Source organism: Sphaeramia orbicularis, chromosome 16 (genome assembly GCF_902148855.1).
Source record: "Sphaeramia orbicularis chromosome 16, fSphaOr1.1, whole genome shotgun sequence".
NCBI lineage: Eukaryota > Metazoa > Chordata > Actinopteri > Kurtiformes > Apogonidae > Sphaeramia > Sphaeramia orbicularis.
The window spans coordinates 22,682,663-22,695,926 of NC_043972.1; the positions used below are offsets into that span (position 1 = coordinate 22,682,663).

Sequence of the window (13,264 nt, forward strand, 5' to 3'; positions counted from 1 at the left end):
AGAATAAATCACATTCTCACAATTATTTCAAGAGAAGAGGTAAAAATATTTTTTTCCAACTTCACTGGGAACAGTATATATAATTACATTGGTAGACCAAATTATTAGAAAACCTTGCAGATCTGAAAATATTTACCTTTTTTGCCTCCAAAACATGATTTCTCTTCATAATCGTAACATGCAGATGGTTGTTCTGAGCACTAAAAAATATCAGATGAAGTGGGTCCTACTGTTTCTTTTATCCACTTTAACATAGATTTAATGAGCAGGATAGACTTTATATGTTAAACAGATTCACACAGCTGAGACTCTCACATCAACATCAGTTTCCCATCAATCACAACTGACAATGATTACACAAGTACTTTCACTTCTGTACATGGAACACAATTGTATGATATTATAAAAGGAAACTGTACGACACTGTAAGGAAAATGACTTAACCCTTAGGTCCCCCTCAAGCATTTTTGTCCATTTTTCTTTTTTTTTTTTTTTTTTTAATTTGTTGATCATGGTTGTGTTGCAGCTTTTAGCATGAAATTTGGCAGAAAGGTTTCCGTTCAGTTATATTTTTAAAATCCGGTGTCTTTGTGTTTTATTTTCCCATGATACATTTTGCACCCTCTGGTCACATGGACAAAAATGCACATGTACAAAAAACTATATTATAAAATCATCATAGATAAGATAAGATAAGATAAGATAAGATAAGATAAGATAAGATAAGATAAGATAAGATAAGATAAGATAAGATAAGATAAGATAAGATAAGATAAGATAAGATAAGATAAGATAAGATAAGATAAGATAAGATAAGATAAGATAAGATAAGATAAGATAAGATAAGATAAGATAAGATAAGATAAGATAAGATAAGATAAGATAAGATAGATAGATAGATAGATAGATAGATAGATAGATAGATAGATAGATAGATAGATAGATAGATAGATAGATAGATAGATAGATAGATAGATAGATAGATAGATAGATAGATAGATAGATAGATAGATAGATAGATAGATAGATAGATAGATAGATAGATAGATAGATAGATAGATAGATAGATAGATAGATAGATAGATAGATAGATAGATAGATAGATAGATAGATAGATAGATAGATAGATAGACAGACAGACAGACAGACAGACAATATTCAGTACAAATTAGATCAGTTTGCCATAATAACAAACTGGTTTGAAAGATGTTTTACAGGCCTAACACTAATGAAAATGACCTATATCTCGTTATGATGGCTGTATTGTAGCAGAATAATCAGTTGGTTGATATGTCATTTGTTTTATGGGTATTCAATAGCCAATTAAAAAAAGAAATGGATGAAACCTTTTAAATAAATAAAATATCCATCCATCCATCCATCCATCCATCTATCCATCCATCCATCCATCCATCCAATACCAAGTGCTTTGAAAGATGTTTTAGAGGCCCAATACTGATAAATAAATGCTTCCAACATTGAGCAGCTGCTACAGAACCATACACCATCACCCACTAACAGACACATGAAGCAAACATGCATAATTAATTGACTTAACACTTTGTCTTGACCAGATAAGCGGAAGATGACGAGTAGGAGTACTTTGTCTTGATGCATGGTGGATGACTGAAGCCTCTCCACTACATTTCATTTTTAGACTTTGGTGAGTTTTCATTGTTTATGTATTTCTTTGACAAAGTTTGGGAAAGGCAGCTCTGAGATAAAGAATATTAATTTGGATGTTTACAGGGAGGACAGATGGAGAAATTTAAAGAGACCTTGTGGGAAACTCTGAAGGATCTGGTAGATGACGAACTTGATGAGTTTAAGTGGTTCCTAAATTTGGGACAGGCAAGCTTCCAACGAATCCCAAAAAGTCAACTGGAGAATGCGAACAGGTGCAAGGTAGTAGACCTGATGTGGCAGACCTATGAGACAGACTGTATAAGAGTTGCAGTGCTGATTTTAGAGAAGATGGGAAGACATGATCTTGTGAAGAATTTACACCCATGCACCTCTACTGGTAAGTCTTTACCAAGTCTTATGACTACATAGGGTATGAAAGGATATATTACATTATAATGGGACATAAGATTTTCAAAAGCTGGTGTTGATGTCATCAACTTGTACAGATACTGTAAAAATCACATATTACTTCACTCTGTTCCCAACTTCTGGTTCACAGTCTTAAAAAACAACCGTTAATAATTTCTTTCCAAAGTAAAGACATTAGTTGGTTAATGAAGCTACTGTCAGCCATTGTTGAGATTGAAGGAAATCAAGAATCTTGCTTAAAGTATTTACGACATTTTTCCCATGATTTCATATGACATTACATCTGTGTCAACATTACCAACCAAATCGTGAACCACATGGTCATTTTCAGAAACATCCACTGAGAATGGAGCAGCGGGTCTCACAGGATCTTCTGATGGTCTTAATGAGGACCAGAAAAAAGGTGAGCTCAGATAATGGCAGCAGGAAAGAGAACATGGCACTTTATAACTGAGACCTGTTGATTGGATTTATCTCAAGACCAGCTGAAAACACAGAAAACAACAATGAGATGATTTACAGCCTTTTGCTCCTCTGGGGCAGGGGTTCCCAAAGTGGGGGTCGCGAGATGATTTTCAGAAACCTCTTGATGTGATCCCTAAGGTGGTTACGACTGATTAAGGCAGTGTTGTTGCACCTGCACTTTGAAGGAAAAATGTTGGGAGTTTCAAAGTGGGTAGAAAGTGCTTTTAGTTTGAAATGCCAAAGGTTTCAGTAATAGAGTATGAATAAGAGCTAACCAGCAACAAACAGGTAAGGCACTGTTCGGCCTACAGGTTTGACTAATAGTATCATATTAACAAAAACTAAAAATAAACATAAAAAGATCAATAAGCATTGTTAAACAGACACATTAACATAAATAAACATTAACATAACCCCCCCTTGAACCCCTGCACATAAAACAGAACACAATCAGTAAAATGTCAAGTGCCCACAATGCAATGCGGCAAATACGCCACAGTATCCAGTGTTTCCGTTGGTAAGGTTCCTTGCCACCACACCATACGTTTGATGCAAAAAATCCTCACCATCACATTAGACTTATTATACCTGTACATATGTATAATATATAATAAGCCTACTATTTTCAAAAAGAAGCTGTGCGTGCCGTGCCGCTGTACAATTTTTACCCCTGTATTTTTTTTAAACCCTAAGAATTACGCCTATGTTCCAAACTGTCGGGCCTACACAAAGGCATTGTTTTTGATGTAGACATCCAGCAGTGATCAGGTAGTAAAACCTGTCATACTGAATTTACTGTTTATTTATCATTTACTATAGTAAATTTCACTTTATGTGGATATTCAAAACTACAAAGTTAATGGGAGTAAAAATAATACGGGTGTAAAACCAGCATGCTGCGTGCTGTACCAAATTTACCCACGTAGTGTGCAGTACTAATTGAATCAGTAAGACAGAAACTGTCCGACCCGTGTAAGGATAATGGACACAACGTTCTTACTAGATTCAGATGAGCATCAAGCAGTGAGAGATTGTGTAAATCTAATGGAAACATAATCATACAGAAATCAGAGGTACCGATATGCATAATTATGATACATAATAAAAAAATGTTTGACCAACTGACACTGACTAATAAACCCTCTACTTTACTTTCTTTCTTGTTCACTCTAGAGAATCTTGCCTGGTGTCGACAAAATGTGAAATCCATCCTGAAGAGAAAGTATGAGAGGATCCATGAGAGAATCACACAAACAGGACCTAAAACAGATTTTGATAAGATGTACACAACACTCTGGATCATAAGTGGAGAGGCTGGAGAGGTTAACACAGAACATGAGGTCAGACAGATTGAAACAGCTTCCAGGAACACAGACAGACCAGAAGAAACCATTTCATGTAATGACATCTTTAAAAACTCAGCTGACGGAGATGAACCAACAGAGGTCAGAACAGTACTGACGAAGGGAGTGGCTGGCATTGGAAAAACAGTTTTAACACAGAAGTTCTGTCTGGACTGGGCTAACGACAAAGCCAACCAGAACATACACTTCACATTTCCATTCACTTTCAAACAGCTGAATGTGCTGAAAGAGAAAAAGTTCAGCTTGGTGGAACTTATTCATCACTTCTATAAACAAACAAAAGAAGCAGTAACTTCTATATTTGAAGACAATGAAAACCAGGTTGTGCTGATCTTTGATGGCCTGGATGAGTGTCGAATTCCTCTGGACTTCCACAAAACTCAGATCCTCACTGATATCACAGAGTCAGCCTCAGTAGATGTGTTGCTTATAAACCTCATCAGAGGGGGACTGCTTCCCTCCACTCACATCTGGATAACCACACGACCTGCAGCAGCCAATCAGATCCCTGCTGAGTGTGTTGACATGGTGACAGAGATTAAGGGATTCACTGATGACCAGAAGGAGGAATACCTCAGGAAGAGGTTCAGCACTGAGAAGGAAGCCAATTCAGTCATCTCTCACATCAAGACTTTACGAAGCCTCCACATCATGTGCCACATCCCAGTCTTCTGCTGGATCACTGCTACAGTTCTCAAGAAAGTGTTGGAAACCAGAAATGGGAGATGGGATCTGCCAAGGACTCTGACTGAGATGTTCATCCACTTCCTGGTGGTTCAGGCCAAACTGAAGAATGTGAAGTATGGTGGAAGATCTGAGAGAGATTCTGCCTGGAATCCAGATACCATGAAGATGATTGAATCTCTGGGAAAACTGGCTTTTAAGCAGCTTCAGAAAGGAAACCTGATCTTCTATGAATCAGACCTGACAGAGTGTGGCATTGATATTGAAGCCGCCACATGTTACTCAGGAGTGTTCACAGAGATCTTCAAAGTAGAAAGTGGGTTGTATGAGGACACCGTGTTCTGCTTCGTCCACCTGACTGTTCAGGAGTTTCTGGCTGCTCTCCATGTTTATCTTACCTTCATCAACACTGGAGTCAATCTGCTGTCAGAGGAACAAACAACATCCCAGAGTTCAGAATCTGCAGAGACCACCTTCTATCAGACTGCTGTGGACAAGGCCTTACAGAGTCCAAATGGACACCTGGATTTGTTTCTCCGATTCCTTCTGGGTCTTTCACTGCAAACCAATCAGAGTCTGCTGCGAGGTCTGCTGAAACGGACAGGAAGTAGCACAAAAACCAACTGGGAAACAGCTGAGCACATCAAGAAGAAGATCAGTGAGAATCTGTCTGCAGAGAGAAGCATAAATCTGTTCCACTGCCTGAATGAACTGAATGATCATTCTTTGGTGGATCAGATCCAACACTACCTGAGTTCAGGACATATTGACACAAAGACTTTGTCTCCTGCTCAGTGGTCAGCTCTGGTCTTCATCTTACTGTCATCAGAAAAAGATCTGGATGTGTTTGACCTGAGGAAATATTCTGCTTCAAAGGAGGCTCTTATAAGAATGCTGCCAGTGGTCAAAGCCTCCAAGAAAGCTCTGTGAGTACAGAGAAAGTGTATTACCCCACCCCCCGAAGGGGAGGCAAGGGGTATTGTTTTTGGTTCAGTTTGTTTGTTTGTTTACACTCTAGCAGCAAACTATTGGTTGAATTCATACTAAATTGGGTTTGTAGATTTTGAGTGACCAAGAATAGATCTGATTACATTTTGGGAACAGTAGGTCAAAGCTCAATTTTTTTTTAAATGATTTTTAAAAATCTTTTTTTTTTCCCATTTACTTATAATGGGTGAAATTTCACATGTCTGTAGCAGCAAAACTCTTGGTTGAATTCATACCAAACCGGGTTTATAGATTTCCAGTGACCCAGAATAGATGTAATTACATTTTGGGAAAAGTAGGTCAAAGTTCCAATTTTTCTGAATTTTTCAAAACTTTTTTTCTCCCATTTACTTATAATGGGCAACATTCCAAATGTCTATAAAAACATCAATTTTTTTTTCAATTTATCTCAAACTTGGCACATATATAGAGGCAATTGATATGCTGACATCACTACATGCATAGACATGATGACATCAGCTGGATCGATGTCAAAATAAGCTACAATACGTACGAGGGGTGAGGTTTGTTGTGCCTGGCAGATTGTTTTAATATATTGCTTTATCTTCCAGTGAGACATAACAATCTTTGATTTATTTTCAGACTGAGTGGCTGTAATTTGTCAGAGACAAGTTGTGAAGCCCTGTCCTCAGTTCTCAGCTCTGAGTCTTCCAATATAAGACAATTGGACCTGAGTAACAATGAACTACCAGATTCAGGAGTGAGTTTTCTGTGTGATGGACTAAAGAAGACTACCTGTACACTGGAGGAACTCAGGTCAGATTTCAACTCTTGGTACAAAATGACTCATAAAGGAATTTCTTCAAAGTGATTTACTGTTTAAATCAGTTAAAGCTGAGCTTTTACACCAAACACATCAAAGGTAAAGCCTAATGTTCCTGTTCTTTACTTTAAAGTTTGAGTGGCTGTTACCTGACAGACAGTGGCTGTAAAAGTCTGGCTTCAGTTATCAGCCACAAATTGTCTAGTCTGAGAGTCCTGGACCTAAGTAATAATGATCTGACAGACTCAGGAGTGAGGAGTCTGTCTGATGGAATGAAGAGTACCAACTGTACACTGGAGACTCTCAGGTACAATTCCAACTCTTTGAAGTGATTCACAAGTCTTTGAAATTGACTTGATTATCTAAGAGCAAATACAAACTTTCCTTGTATGATCACTTTTAATCTAAAGGCTAGTGTTTTGGAATGCATATGTTTCTTTAGGTTGACTGGCTGTAACCTGTCACAGAGAAGCTGTGAAGTTTTGTCTTCAGTTCTCAGCTCTGTGTCCTGTACTCTGAGACATCTCGACCTCAGCAACAACGACCTGAAGGATTCAGGGGTGGGGATTCTCTCTGATGGACTGAAGAGCACACACTGTGGCCTGGAGACTCTCAGGTCATCAACTATACTCATTTTTGACTTTTTTTTTTCCCATACTGATCTTAAAAAAATTAAATACTGTATCTAGATAGAACATGTTGTTTAAAAGCTATAACACTCCGACCACTGACAGGCAAAGGGGTATTCATTTTGATCATCTCACTACAGTGGGACCTGTCAGTGGGTGGATACGTTAGTCAGCAAGTGAACATTTAGTCCTTGAAGCTGATATGTTAGAAACAGAACAATGGGCAAGAGTAGGGATCTGAGCAACTTTGACAAGAGAGAAATTCTGATATCAAATCATTGGGTCAGAGCTTCTCCAGATCTTGTTGTCTATTCCCAGTATAAAGTGGTTAGTACCTACCAGAAGTATCTAAAGAACAGCAACCAGATTTCAGCCAATCCAGCATCTGTGGGACCATAACATTATCACACCTGTCTAATATTGTGTAGGTTTCCCTTTTTTCCACATAAGCAGCTTTGACCCATGGCCTAGACTCCACCAGACCTCTGAAGGTGTGCTGTGGTATCTGGACCAAGATGATGGCAGCAGATCCGTGAAGTCCTGTAAGAAGAGAGGTGGATCTCCCTGGATCAGATTTATTTGTCCAACACCTCCTAATCAATTGGCCTCAGATTGGGATGTCTTTCTTTTGTCCATTTTTGGTCGGTACTAACCACTGCAGACCAGGAACACCCAATAGGACCTGCAGTTGTGGAGATGCTCTGACCCAATCGTCACTGTTACAATATGGACCTGGTCAAAGTCACTCAGGTCCTTATGTTGCTCATTTTACTGCTTCCAACACACCAGCTTCGGCCAAATGTTGACTTGCTGTCTAATATATCCAACCCAGTGAAAGGTCCCTCTGTCATGAAATGATCAATGTTATTACCACGACTCCTATCAGTGTCAGAATGTTATGGCTGATTTGTTAAAATATTGCTGCACATTTAAACACATACATTGTCCAACTGACCTTTTGATTTTCAGACTGTCAGGATGTTTGATCACAGAGGAAAGCTGTGCTTCTTTGGCCTCAGCTCTGAGCTCCAATCCATCTCATCTCAGGGAACTGGACCTCAGCTATAACCATCCAGGAGACTCGGGGGTGAAGCTTCTTCAGGATCCACACTTGAAACTGGACGTTCTGAAGTATGAACAGAACTCACACTCTGTAGCCCTTTTTCCACTGTAAGAACGGTGTCAGAAGTGTTTACTTTACTTGGAACTTTGAAATACCTTGGCATGTTTCAGCGAAAATTACCTGGGTTAAAAAACCACCCTCATCCCAAAATTTTCCCTAAACAAAGTTTCTGGTAGAAGGATAGGACTTTTCAGATTACCCAGTATTCTTAAGGGTGGGGCTGTGTGCCATGTGTTCACATGTATTTGCCAATTACACTCTAAACAAATTCAGTGGGACTTTGAGCTGATGACTCCAAACGACTGAGCCTCATTTTTTAAATAAAATTTCCAGGAACTTTGTGTTTCCACTGCATCTCAACAGGTGCAGTGGAAACACAAAGCATGCAGATTACCAGAATGTCTTTTGCCCAGGTAAATAACTTCCCAGTAATAAATGTTCTTGGGAATCTGGTAGAAAAGGGTCTAATGATGTCTCATATATCATGAGAGTGGGGACATGGAGGCTGAAATGGGCTCCAGATTTGCTAGTTTGTGTCCAACCTACTATGAACTGACTGAAGCAAACACAAAATGGAGTTGTTTAGATAGCAAATGGAGCAGGAGTAGAATGGTTTATTTCTAATGTGTAGATTCTCCTTTGCATGTTTGGATTGGTCTCAGGTTGAACAGATGTTTGGTCTCATGTTGGAGGGAAAATAAATGTATTTCTTCTTACAGTGTGGACCATGATGGAGAGCAGTGGTTAAAACCTGGTCTGAGGAAGTGTAAGTATGGCTTTAATTTACTCTGTGATGAACACAACGGCACACAGTTTGTGTTAAATACAAAGTACTTCCTAGATGACATTTCATCATTAATCACAGGTGAATCAGCAAAGTATGTCGACATTAAATTATTTGTTATATTGATTTTGGAGCATACAGCTGTATGAAAAAAACTGGGCACACCATGAAAAATGATCTAGTGATTTTTTTTTTATTGAAAAGATGTAAGGAGCAGGATATGGAAAAAGAGGGTAAAATAATAAAAAGTACAGTACAGGCCAAAAGTTTGGACACACCTTCTCATTCTTTGCATTTTCTTTATTTTCATGACTATTTACATTGTAGATTCTCACTGAAGGCATCAAAACTATGAATGAACACATGTGGAATTATGTACTTAACAAAAAAGTGTGAAATAACTGAAAACATATCTTATATTCTAGTTTCTTCAAAGTAGTCACCCTTAGCTCTGATGACTGCTTTGCACACTCTTGCCATTCTCTTGATGAGCATCAAGAGGTAGTCACCTGAAATGGTTTCCTAACAGTCTTGAAGAAGTTCCCAGAGATGCTTAGCACTTGTTGGCCCTTTTTCCTTCACTCTGCGGTCCAGCTCACCCCAAACCATCTCGATTGGGTTCAGGTCCGGTGACTGTGGAGGCCAGGTCATCTGGCGCAGCACTCCATCACTCTCCTTCTTGGTCAAATATCCCTCACACAGCCTGGAGGTGTGTTTGGGGTCATTGTCCTGTTGAAACATAAATGATGGTCCAACTAAACGCAAACTGGATGGAATGGCATGTCACTTCAGGATGCTGTGGTAGCCATGCTGATTCAGGTTGCCTTCAATCTTGAATAAATCCCCGACAGCGTCACCAGCAAAGCACCCCCACACCATCACACCTCCTCCTCCATGCTTCACGGTGGGAACCAGGCATGTAGCATCCATTCGTTCACCTTTTCTGCGTCGCACAAAGACACGGCGGTTGGATCCAAAGATCTCAAATTTGGACTCATCAGACCAAAGCACAGATTTCCACTGGTCTAATGTCCATTCCTTGGGTTTCTTGGCCCAAATAAATCTCTTCTGTTTGTTGCCTCTCCTGAGCAGTGGTTTCCTAGCAGCTATTTGACCATGAAGGCCTGATTCACACAGTCTCCTCTTAACAGTTGTTGTAGAGATGTGTCTGCTGCTAGAGCTCTGTGTGGTATTCATCTGGTCTCTAATCTGAGCTGCTGTTAATTTGCGATTTCTGAGGCTGGTGACTCAGATGAACTTATCTTCAGCATCAGAGGTGACTCTTGGTCTTCCTTTCCTGGGGCGGTCCTCATGTGAGCCAGTTTCGTTGGAGCGCTTGATGGTTTTTGCGACTGCACTTGGGGACACATTCAAAGTTTTTGAAATTTTCTAGACTGACTGACCTTCATTTCTTAAAGTAATGATGGCCACTCGTTTGTCTTTACTTAGCTGATTGGTTCTCGCCATAATATGTATTCTAACAGTTGTCCAATAGGGCTGTCAGCTGTGCATCAACCTGACTTCTGCACAACACAACTGATGGTCCCAACCCCATCAATAAGGCAAGAAATTCCACTAAGTAACCCTGACAAGGCACAGCTATGAAGTGAAAACCATTTCAGGTGACTACCTCTTGATGCTCATCAAGAGAATGCCAAGGGTGTGCAAGGCAGTCATCAGAGCTAAGGGTGGCTACTTTGAAGAAACTAGAATATAAGAGATGTTTTCAGTTATTTCACACTTTTTTGTTAAGTACATAATTCCACGTGTTCATTCATAGTTTTGATGCCTTCAGTGAGAATCTACAATGTAAATAGTCATGAAAATAAAGAAAATGTGAAGAATGAGAAGGTGTGTCCAAACTTTTGGCCTGTACTGTATATAAAAAGTTAATACTGCTAGCAATACATCATAAAAAAAAAAAAAAATCCCCAAATTTTGCTGTTTTTCCAAGGTTTGCCCAACTTTCTACACATACCTGTAAATTATTGGTATTGCATGCCTCTATGAATCCCCACCTTATTGTGTGAAGGGGTTTGTGTAGTTGTTTGATGCTCAGAGCCACTATAGTGTCAAACCGGGGTCTCCATGGGCAAATTGGTACCAGGTGCGGACTAGACTAGAGTGAGTCACATGACCCTTAGGAAGACAATTTCAACAGACCAAGTCACCTCACCCAGCTCAGGGACACCAGGGCCCTGCTGAGTGGACGTAGTTATAAGAAATGTCATAAAAGTATAAGATGTTTTCTCTTTGTTTTCTCTCCATCAGATCTTTGTACACTCACTCTGGACATAAACACAGCTCATAACAACATCAGACTGTCCAACAACAATAGGACAATGACATACCAGACGGAGAGGCAGAACTATCCAGATCATCTGGACAGATTTGAGCACGCATGCCCTCAGGTGATGTGTGACAGGGGTCTGACTGGGCGTTGTTACTGGGAGGTTGAGTGGGCTGGATGGGTTTATATAGCAGTGGCTTACAGAGGAATCAGCAGGAGGGGAATAAGTAGAGATGGTGTCTATGGAAGGAATGAGCAATCCTGGACTCTGGACGGCTCCAGTGGTGGTTACTCTGTTTGGCACAATGACATACAAACAAACCACCCCCACTCCTCGTCCTACTCACCCTCTGGTCGAGTTGCGGTCTATGTGGACTGTCCTGCCGGCTCGGTGTCCTTCTACAGAGTCTGCTCTGACACACTGATCCACATCCACACCTTCAACACCACGTTCACTGAGCCTCTATACGCCGGGTTTAGGTTTCAAACAACAGGCGACACCGTGACTCTGTGTGATATGTAGGAGAAAGAGTCAAACATGAACAAGACTTGAAAGTTGTAATGACTCCTCAGCTCCTTTTGACGATGAGGGCTGCCTTGCACTGATAATGCTGTGAAAAAATTACACTGGTCTACAATTTTTTTTTTTAATTATTTGCTTCAGAGATTAAATGTGCTAAATGTTTCGTATTTTAATAAGATTAATTGGAAAACATATGACAAAAGTGCTGGTTTGCTGATGTTTTCAAGGTATATGATAAAGTGTTATGACACATATATTGATTTATGTACATTTATATAACAGATTTATAAATCTTCCACTAAATAGAACCTGTAAAGTGAATGTATTCTAATGTGCAGACAGTGTTTGAGATCTTGTAGCTCTGAGACAAATATTCCTTTTGAGTCAAACCCATTATCTCGTTAATTCTTGAATTTCACATTTAGACCCAAGGCTGTATCTTGGAAAGTTCAGCCAACCAGCATTTTTGACTTGATTTTTCTTTATCAGTGACTCTCATGTGGTAAAATTTCATTACTTTTAGTCTGGAAGCATTGTCCTTGTAAACCAGTGTTATTTACCACCTTCCTGATTTCTTAGATTTTTGAATATTTATCAAACTTAAATTTTTCAGATCATCACACAACTTATAATATTAGACAAAGGAGATGTGAGTAAATAAAAAATGAAGTTTTTAAATGATTTCATTTATGGAGGGGAAAAGATAACTAAACATACCTAGCCCTATGTAAAAAAAAAGTAATTGCCCCATAAACCTAATAACTGACTGTTCCACTTTTGGCAGCAACAACTGCACTCATTTATGACAACTGCTACTGAGTCTTACACCCTGCTGTGGAGGAATTTTGGCCCACTTTGCTTTACAGAACTGTTTTAATTCTGTAAAAGAGAGTTTGTCTGTAATCATGGCACCAACATTAACAGGTTCGGACATACAAAACTGTAAAAAAGGAGGCAAAAAAGAGGCTCTGTTATTAAAAACAGTAGGCGATAGTAATCCACCTTATTGTTGGACGCAACCTGCTGTAAACCAAAGAAAAGAGGAAAATGACAACCCCATGTATAACACTCTACATAAACAGCTGGTTCTAAGGTAACACACACAGCTGTCATTTCAGTGTAATTATATGCTAGTGAAAACAGAACTGAGCCACTGGACCTTTACAGGGTTTTTAAGTAGTACTGATATTCCAAATTCTCCACATCAGGGGAAGGTGGTGTACCAGAACACACCAAAACACCAGTGAATGAACACTATGAAACCAAGCTGCATCATTCACTGAAGAAAGCACAATTAATCATGGTGAAGAACATTATAGTGTATACTGACGCTTTGCAAAACCACTGTGAGTGTGAACTAACTCTATTTGTACTGTATTATTAGTGTCATTCTACAGTCTCTGGTCCCAGGACCTGTTATCTGTACAAGTTCCAAATCGTTGAATCGGGTTCAACTTTGAGATGCTTTTAAAGGAACATTGTTGTTATACTTTTAGTACCTTTGAAAACAATGGTGGTGTTTTTTATGTATGTTCTTAGTTTAGTGTTTTATGTATGGCTTTAGAACTGACTTTTA

The 13,264-nt window shown here is 39.2% G+C and overlaps 1 protein-coding gene across 1 annotated transcript; it reads left to right on the forward strand.

Annotated features, from left to right (window-relative positions):
- Nucleotides 1–1,585: 1,585 nt before the first annotated feature.
- On the forward strand, nt 1,586–11,805 carry LOC115435770 (NLR family CARD domain-containing protein 3-like). The gene is made up of 8 exons (XM_030158385.1): nt 1,586–1,592; nt 2,387–2,458; nt 3,694–5,494; nt 6,159–6,332; nt 6,473–6,646; nt 7,938–8,099; nt 8,811–8,857; nt 11,147–11,805. The coding sequence occupies exons 1-8, from the start codon at nt 1,586–1,588 to the stop codon at nt 11,686–11,688; spliced, it is 2,979 nt and encodes a 992-aa protein (XP_030014245.1). The 3' UTR covers nt 11,689–11,805.
- Nucleotides 11,806–13,264: the final 1,459 nt, after the last annotated feature.